Source organism: Anarrhichthys ocellatus, unplaced genomic scaffold (assembly GCF_004355925.1).
Source record: "Anarrhichthys ocellatus isolate YVR2014 unplaced genomic scaffold, GSC_Weel_1.0 scaffold4, whole genome shotgun sequence".
In the NCBI taxonomy this organism is placed as follows: domain Eukaryota; kingdom Metazoa; phylum Chordata; class Actinopteri; order Perciformes; family Anarhichadidae; genus Anarrhichthys; species Anarrhichthys ocellatus.
In genome coordinates, this window is record NW_022280034.1 from 2,120,529 (window position 1) to 2,130,268 (window position 9,740).

General features: G+C 40.6%; 1 protein-coding gene across 6 annotated transcripts; it reads left to right on the forward strand.

Annotated features, from left to right (window-relative positions):
• The first annotated feature begins 128 nt into the window (after positions 1 to 128).
• LOC116381781 (protein ADP-ribosylarginine hydrolase-like) lies at positions 129 to 5,912 on the forward strand. 6 transcript variants are annotated; one of them, XM_031844201.1, is made up of 5 exons: positions 129 to 3,091; positions 3,540 to 3,663; positions 3,775 to 3,883; positions 4,248 to 4,356; positions 4,431 to 5,912. In XM_031844201.1, exons 2-5 carry the CDS (start codon positions 3,580 to 3,582, stop codon positions 4,570 to 4,572), a joined length of 444 nt encoding a protein of 147 aa, XP_031700061.1. In that variant the 5' UTR covers positions 129 to 3,091; positions 3,540 to 3,579; the 3' UTR covers positions 4,573 to 5,912. The 6 variants fall into 6 exon arrangements, with proteins under 6 accessions (XP_031700061.1, XP_031700062.1, XP_031700058.1 ...); XM_031844202.1 differs by having other exon boundaries at positions 3,549 to 3,663; XM_031844198.1 differs by having other exon boundaries at positions 129 to 3,001.
• Positions 5,913 to 9,740: the final 3,828 nt, after the last annotated feature.

Here is a 9,740-nt window from a genome sequence, read left to right on the forward strand (position 1 = left end):
ATAGACAGACAGACAGATAATAGACAGACAGATAGATAGACAGACAGACAGATAATAGACAGACAGACAGATAGATACACTGAAACTACACTGCTCCCCGGGCGCCTATCATTGGCAGCCCACTGCTCCCTATATGCAGGGATGGGTCAAATGCAGAAGTCAAATTTCGTGTATGTGTATATGTATATGACAATAAAATCCTAACTTCCTCTTGTACACGAGATCCCCCTTTAAAGGGGGCTAGAGGGGGGGCGACAGAGTACACACATGTGTACAATTCACTTTTGCGAAACGAATAAAAAAAAAAAACATGACTATAAAAATTAGTATTTTCCCCCAACAACAGCAAGATCCGCAGATGAATGATCCTCAAGGTCCTCATTTTGAGTCTGTCTGACTCACTCAGTCCATATAACTATCTGTCATCTTCTACTCTGTTAGTCTTTCTCTTCCGTTTCTCGGATGGACCAGACAGAGGATCGTCTTCAGGAACTTTAGCTTGTTCGATTGGACTAGTTTCAGTTTCCATGTTGAAGTCGGTGCTGCTTTCAGCAGACTCATCCCACCATCTGGCTTTTTTGCAGCTCCTCTCCTCTTCTACTCTGTTAGTCTTTCTCTTCCATTTCTCGGATGGACCAGGCAGAGGATCGTCTTCAGGAACTTTAGCTTGTTCGATTGGACTAGTTTCAGTTTCCATGTTGAAGTCGGTGCTGCTTTCAGCAGACTCATCCCACCATCTGGCTTTTTTGCAGCTCCTCTCCTCTTCTACTCTGTTAGTCTTTCTCTTCCATTTCTCGGATGGACCAGACAGAGGATCGTCTTCAGGAACTTTAGCTTGTTCGATTGGACTAGTTTCAGTTTCCATGTTGAAGTCGGTGCTGCTTTCAGCAGACTCATCCCACCATCTGGCTTTTTTGCAGCTCCTCTCCTCTTCTACTCTGTTAGTCATTCTCTTCCGTTTGTTGGATGGACCAGGCAGAGGATCGTCTTCAGGAACTTTAGCTTGTTCGATTGGACTAGTTTCAGTTTCCATGTTGAAGTCGGTGCTGCTTTCAGCAGACTCATCTAACCATCTGACTTTTTTGCAGCTCCTCTCCTCTTCTACTCTGTTAGTCTTTCTCTTCCATTTCTCGGATGGACCAGGCAGAGGATCGTCTTCAGGAACTTTAGCGTGTTCGATTGGACTGGTTTCAGTTTCCTCGTCGAAGCCGGTGCTGCTTTCAGCAGACTCATCCCACCATCTGATTTCTTCCCATTCATTGGATGGACCAGCCACTTCCGCATATTCGTTATTGTTATCAAGATTGCGATTGTAATCGTTGTCATCTACATTGTCGTTGTTGATGCCGTCATTGTTGTCAATGTTGACAATATTATTCATGTTGTCATTGAAATCATATTGGTTGGCTTCCTCCTCGTTATCGATTAGGAGTTCATTGATCGCAATTTGTTCTTCGGCCGTAAGCATGTCCGGGTAATAAAACACATAGGTGTGGGCGTGATCCGGTACTCCATCATTGTTGACAAATTCCGCCAAGCCCTGGACTCCAACATAATTTCGATCTCCTGTTGGAGTAGGGGGAAAGATGAATCCGGGGTCGTGAATGTTAAGTGTGATATGATTATCATCTGCATTTACATTTACGTTTTCAGATCCGTCTCCTATTTCGTTCATTTCAACTACTGGTCTGTACTACTACTACTAGATAGATATAGATAGATATAAACTTTATTCAACCCCAGGGGGAAATTAGATGACACAAATATACTACCACAAATATACAGTTTGTCTCCTAACAAAAATGTGGGCTTTGAGTGCTGAGCTATGCTGTTCTGTGTTTTGATCTGTGATGTCACAGTTTCCTTGCCTTTATAACACGTATGAGTTCTGGAACGGCATGGTTGAGCTATGCTGATCTGTGCTTTGATCTGTGACGTCACAGTTTCCTTGCCTTTATGACACGTATGCGTTCTAGAACGGCATGGGTGTAGTATCTTGGATACTTCCGGTTCAATGAACCGTCACGTTGTGATGATGGCATTGATGTGCGCCAGTTAGTGTAAAATACGATACAAACAAAGATGGACGCCCACCGCGCCCTATGAGACAAACTGGTATCATTCGTTTTACTTAGACACTTAAATGTCTGTAGAAACAGAATATTACATGGTGTCAGAATAGCTTGGTTTTCACTTCGACCTGACGACGGAAGATGGAGAACACAGGCGTCCCCACGCCACGGGTGGATTGGGATTCATCTAACCTGCCCGACGCATGGAGAAAGTTTCGCCAGCATGTGGAGTTAATTGTTCTCCGGCCCGCTGAGCGCTAAAGAGGAGGAATAAAAGTGCAGCTATCTACTCCTGTGGATCGGTGAAAAAGGCAGAGATGTATATAATACATGGACCCTCACGGCAGATGAGAGGAAGGTACTCCAAATGTACTATGCGAAGTTTGAAGCATTTGTAACGCCCAAAGCTAACCCCATTTTCGCGCTATATAAATTCCACGAAAAGATACAGAAGGATTGTGAAAATTTCGACCAGTTTGTGACTGAGCTAAAGCTGCTAGTAAAAGACTGCAACTACCCTAACGGTGATGAGATGATTAGAGACAGGATCGTTTTCGGTACAAACTCTCCAAGAGTCCGGGAAAAACTACTCTGTCACGGTCCAGATCTAACGCTCGAGAAAGCGATCGACATTGCAGCTCACACGAGCTATCACAACAGCAGCTAAAGACTATGGGTTGCCCCGCCGCTAATACAGCTAGCCAGTCTGTTCATGCAGTTAGCAGGAAGAGAACACGGTCGCACGGAGCAATGCCCCGCAAAAGGACGTCAGTGTAACAAATGCAAAAAGCCCAACCACTTGGCTAATATGTGTAGGACAAAAACACAGTATCAGCCATCAAAATACAAGCCCAAGAAAGTCCATGCTGTTTCAGAAAGCACGGAACAGGCACCAGTGGATCTGTACATTGACACTATGCAATGGACCGGTGAGACTTCCACTGACCACAGCACGGAGACTTCCTGCAGCAAGTGCAACATTTTACTGAAAGTATTCTCAAATCAAGCCAGAGAGTAACGTAATGTCTAAGATGACTCGTTGACATGTCGATGTTTGAATGTTACATAAATGGTCAGAAAAGGATGTCTTCATGCATGTGTGTGTGTGTGTGTTTATATATCATTTATTTGTTGTAATATTATTTTGAAGTATTCACTTAGCACAGTGTTTTTTATTTGCATTATGATCAATAGAAAAAGATAACGCTGGTGATGTTACTGGTGTTTTTCATCAAATCAAATATAAACATTTAAATGTGCAACACCGCTTCAGTTGAAATTACTCCGACAGAAGAAATGATCTTGATAAAAACTCATAAAACATCTTCTCCTCAGTACTGTTACAGTGAAAATTGGACTGTTAAAAAGAGCATCTACATTTGCAATTTTCTGGTTTTATAGTTTCCATTGAGTTGCTTAGTTTCCTTATGGCTCAGTGGCATACATACATTTGTTTGTTCTCTTTAGTCCCATTAGCTCGGCTACAGTGGAGCACTATAAAGCAGCCATGTTGCTAAGTGGTGTTGGTGATGCTCTGGGATACAGGAACCAGCTCTGGGAGTACAATGAGTCGGGACCAGCTATTCATCAGGTCAGTGCAGGACCAATATGAAAGGAGGGGCTAAGATTGTGATAAAACTAAAGCACTACTGAAGGTGGTGTTACCCTAAAATGGCTGCCCTTGCCCTTTCTCTCCTTGCAGGAGCTCAAAGAGCTTGGTGGTGTGAAGAACATCAAGGCCGAGCTCCCTGACTGGCCGGTGAGCGACGACACAGTTCTGCATCTGGCAACGGCTGAAGGACTGGCCACTGGTGAGGTTAAAAGGATATTGAAACTATTTTCTCTGTCCAGTTTCTGTCCCTCTGTTGCTATTTTCATTTCAAACAAGCAATTTATTGGATTTGATAATCAGTGTTCTGTTGAGCCCTCACTGGGACACACACACCACACCCTCCTCATAACTAAAGGTCAAATCTAATTTCCAGTCTTGCCTTGATTTGCTGCTCTATTACAGCTCTGCACAAGTAAAATGAAAATGGTAGAAATTCAACTTGACCTTTGCTGTGATAAGGCAAACAGCCATTCTTGGTAGCAGGCCCCTTTCATCTTTAAAAAGTTAATAAGGACAACATTTTGCAGTTTGAACAAGTTGGCTCTGCGTTGTCTCCCTCGTAGGAAAGGCGGGGGAGGAACTCATGCATGAGGTGGCTGCTCGATATGTGGAGGGTATGAAAGACATGGATGGGAGGAAACCAGGGCCTTCAAGCATTTTGGGTGACACAAAGTAAATTTTATAATCATATCTCATTTATTTGTAGTCATGGCAGAGATTGGACTTACTCTCATTTGCCCTTAAAGGAGTCTCCCAGCTGAAGCCTGGAGAGGAAGGGGGCTACAGAGTGCCCTAGAATCCAGAGGGGACGGGCTGTGGAGCAGCCATGAGGTCCATGTGCATTGGTCTCAGGTAGGACGGTTGTTCCATCACGTACCCAGCACATAAGTCTCGAGTACCCATTTTTTAGGTGTTCTTGTATACGAAAAACTATCTACACCTGTGATTATTGTGGCCAAAAGAATTAACGATAAAAACATTATTGCAATATCCTGAAATATAATCATAATAATGCTGTCAGTGAAATAATGCTGTCAGTGAAATTCATATTTCAACCATAACTGTTCGTATAAAATAAATGAAGAGGCGCTCGATTATTTACACAATATTATCATATGTGTATTATTAATATGTCCATTTATAAATGTCTAGTGTATATATTGCAACATGTGGGACAATAGTAAACAGCTCAGATCCCTGTCACTGTTTACAATTTTTAATAAAATCATTTTTTAATCACTTAAGTTTATTTGATTTGATTGTTTTAATCAAAACTGGAGTAGACCCATGAGAGCATTTTAGGCTTTTTCCCATGCATATTCTTTTATTATTTATGTTATTGTTATTTTTGATGTGCTATTAAATTATTCAATCAATCAAAATCCTTAGAATATAAATACAATAACAGTCTTATCCTTATGCATTCCAGTTTCAATGTTCTCTCCTCCATGGTTATTATTTTTTAATTGTCAATTATATTGCGGTATTGCCTTCTCGAGCAGGTAGAGGGCAACTTGATGACTAAGCGAGGGAAAAGGAGATATGTTCAATTCATATCTTTTAAATGGCAGCTGATCCAGCAAATCTAAGCACCTCTCTGTTGTCTTTGGACTTTCATTTGTCTCCTGAAATCTGTAGGGTGTAGTTTTAGTTTGGGACATACTTGATATTTTTAGTAATATGCAAGGACATTTTATTCATGAAGCAAATTTATTAATAAGTAAACTCAGTGTGTGTTACATCAAAAGGCACGTGTAAAACACCCTTCCACCCAAAAAAAGCAAAGAACCCGGATACAGACACAGACAGTAACTACAGTTTTATGTTTGGGGTTAGGGAGCATTACAGTAGCCCTCCTTGGTAGTTGGTAACATGAACTACATTTACTATGACTTGTTTCGACATACTATACTATGTCGAAACAAGTAGTTTCGACATACTATACTATGTCGAAACAAGTAGTTTCTTAAAAGAAATGGCTTGATATATAAATCCTCCCAATTATTGATTTGTTTTTAAAGTGAGAAAGAGTTACTGACATGACTTTCAAAGTTAAGGTCAGAGTCCAAAATAACTCCTGACTTACTGTCTCTGAAATACGATGAGTAAGTGTGAATACATTTCCTCACTCTGGTTTTTGGGATCTACAATGATCTGATGATTATTTTCAATCGATTGATCTTCTGATTATTTGATCTATTTCTTTATTTTTTATTTATTTATTTATTTTTCAGGGACAATGCACACTAATCAACAGTTGCACTGTAAGTGAGCCAGAGTTAGCCAGAGAGGCTAATTTCCATCTGCTGTGCCCGGCCAGATGTTTCAAGGCAGCCTAAAATAACAAAATCTCAAATTGAAATTCATAGAGAAACAGACAGCAACGTATAGACAAAACCAATAAACAGCAAAAGAAAATTGTACGACATTAAAGCAGAGCAGACATAACGGGTTTCAGCATGCGTCACGCAAAACAGACCCACCTACAGGACAAGCACATATAACACTGAAGCACTTAACAAACACATCAAAAAAATGGAAAATAGCAACACTGAACAAGACAAATGCACACATAGATGAAACAAGCAGGCAGGACAGACAGCACATCAATGCTTGCACACCTAATTGGCAACAAGCCATTTCTTGAAGTCATGCTTGAATGTTTGGTACGTGTTTTGTGTGCGTATGTGTGGTGGCAGAGCATTCCACGAGTGAGCTGCCTTCACAGAGAATGTAGATTTACTAAACGAGCTTGACCTATGTGGAATGACACAATCACCTCTTGAAGCAGACCTAGTGAGTCTGCTGCTTTGAGTGCTTTGTTTAATAAAATCACTAAGTGGAGGCGGGGCCATACCATGTACAATGTTAAAAACCAGACACACATCAGTGAATTTAATGATGCTCTCCCAACTGAGGATATGGTGTTTGGTGAGAATATTGCAGTGATGGTGACTTTTGGGTTTTTTATCAAGTGTTTTTAGGGCTTGTTTATGGAGAATATGAATGGATTTTAATGTTGTGCTGCTGGCTTGTGCTCAGTTGGTTAAGCAGTAGGTCAGATGGGGGATAATCATTGCATTAAAATACAATTTTGCAGCTTGCATGGTTAGACAGTGTCTGATATATCTAAAATTCATGAGATTAAATTTTAAGACATTTGTCACATGTTTTACCTGTTTTTTAAAAGAGAGATTAGAATCAATAAAAATTCCTAAATATTTAAAATCTGACACTACCTGTAGCCTCTCACCAGCAACATAAACATCTGGCTCCAGTGACACTTTGCAAGCCCTCTTTGTGAAGAACATACAAACAGTCTTTTTAACATTCAGGTGAAGGCAGGAATCTGCAAGCCATTTAGTTACATTTGTCATTGTGGACGTGAGTTTAAGTGCAGCTTGTTCTTTGTTCTTTGCCTGCACATAAATCACTGTATCGTCTGGAACAGCCCTCTGTAGTAAGAGTGAAGGTGTCACGAGTGCAGAATCTCCCTGTCTGTACATGCTGTGGCCAACCGACCCAGGGACATAAAAAGTACAACAGAAAGGCTTTCTGCCCTGTAAATATGATGTCCACATCAAAAGGTCTGGACCACACAGTGTACGACAGCTACGAACACTTTACTTCTGTTGGAGCGATGAGCTGTAGACACCCTGTATATGTATATGTGTAAATAGTTTAGATCTTCCTGTAAATACTCGTGCACATTGTAAATAGTTAAGATCTTCGTGTACATATTGTAGTCTTCTTTTTTATGACTGCACTGTTTTTTTCTGATTGTTCTCCATTTCATGCACTGTATTCAATAAAGTGTTAAAGTTACATCGAGTTGTGGAATATCAATTAATGAATGCAACAGGGGTGTGTTTGTTGTCATCAACAATAGGGACACGGATATATAGAGTTCCAGATGACTTGCATGTCAGTGCACATGCCTAAATTACAATATCAGATCATTTTAACATAAACATTAAACAGCCTCAGAAAATATGAAACTATTTCTAATTAGCCTCCCAGGTGTCATAAGGGAATTTAAAAAGACAAATATAAACAAACGGCATTCTCTCACATCTATATATAATTCTGTATAATTTTGATTTTAAATAAGATGTATTTTATTGAAAAAAAGACCTGAATAAATGACATGCATTATGTAGCATTTGCCGACACATACACTTGAGATTCTCTATTTAGCGCCATTCTATTATAACTTCAACAGGTATCGCAATAAATAGCTAATTACAATCTGAAAGGGACAATTTTACACACATGGAATCAATCCAGATGACAAGTGTCGCAACATCTACGTTGAAAGGAGGTGAGGTGTGTTCTAGACTCGATTCCACACGTGGGAATCTTGTGTGCATATTTTCCGGTGGTGGGGACTCCATTGACGCTCTCTCCTGTAAACAGTCTTAAAGATCTTTAGGTATGAAGGGACACGTCTAGCAGCTGGTGGACCAATGTGCAGATTTCTGTTTCCAGATCTTGTGTATTGTGGTGCATGTATGACAATAATCATGAAAGAAGTCATTGTGATGCACAAACTAACATGTGCTTGGAGTAGATAGTGGTACATGATTCTGCTGCTGATACCACAGTTTGACAACTTCAGAGAGCAAATATCCATTCTACAGTTGTTGGTTCCACCGATATAAATTGACCACTTGATGGCGACATTACACATTCTTCAATTAACGCAGACTTTGACCGCTGGGGGCGCAAATGTTTCACTTTCGCAGAGTAGACTGTCGGCCAATAACGTTTCGGGAGATTGCACTACGGTGCAGCTCACCCCCTCATGTGAGAGAACTTCTCTGATTAGCTCAATTTACATGTGGGGTCATTATCATGCTGTTTGTGTACAAATCAAAATAAAAGACGATCCAAAGCTGTCCGTTTGACTGATTTAATGCCCTTTGATGCGAGTTGCTTTTTCAAATTAGTGACAAATAGCAAGAGACTCCCGGGTGAATTCTGTATTTCATAGTGTCCAAAAATAAAACCGGTTCCCGATGTAGAAACCTTCCCTTCGACTTGTCCTCTGATTTTATTTCATACATTTATTTCTGGGTCACATTTCAAAGACACTCTGCAACACGTAAACATCCCGTCTTCTCCCTCACACGGTTAAACAAACACAGCCGAGTGGACCATTAAAGTCACCACGTCAAGAGACAAGACAAAAATCCTTAAAATACAAAATATTTATTTTTGAAAATGTCTTTATAAGAGTCAAAAAAAAAGAAAACAAAAAAATCAAAACCAAATCAAAACCATACAAATTGTTTGGTTACTAGCATACCACACTAGTGCTAGGAACTAACAATGGAGAACCGCTTAGTCAGAGGCGATGAGTACATCTCCACCTCTGCCCTCCCGTTTTCAGATCGCACCCAAAACACTGAGGCAAACAGAAGCGCCCAAAAAGTGGCACAAGTGGTGAAATGGCATCCTGTCCGTTTTTGTTTAAAACGTACATAATAACCAGGGCGGGCAGACACGTGGCAACCATCTGATTCTCTCTCTTCTTTTAAACAAAAACACAAAACCAAAAACAAATAAAGTGAGTTTAATACATATCTGAAATACAGTGGGGACTTAACTGTTGGCATTGATATGGTGAGGAAATAAAGAAATAAAGAGTTGGAGGGGGGGGGGGGCTCTTCGACTAAAATTCAGCATCCCAACCTTCCAAAAACAGTGTGCTTCTGAAAGCTGTGGACAAAGAGGAGGAGGAAGAGGAGGAAGAGCTCGTTTCTGCGTACGCAGTCCGAGGTCGCAGAGGTCAATGTTGCACCGTTGAGGTTGCAGTGAAGTCAGCTTCAGCCTTTTGAAGCCCGACCGTACGTATAAGCAGATATAAACATATATGTATTCTTAAACCTTTTCATCTGTTTTTTTATTTAGCGTGGTTGTACAATATTCCCTGATGGCCTGATTTGGCCGCTGAGTGTTATACAGAATCCTGAAGAGACATCAAAATTAAAAAGGAGGGACAAAACTAAACTAACAAACAAGAGAAGTGATGAAATTGTCCATGGCGGGAGAGG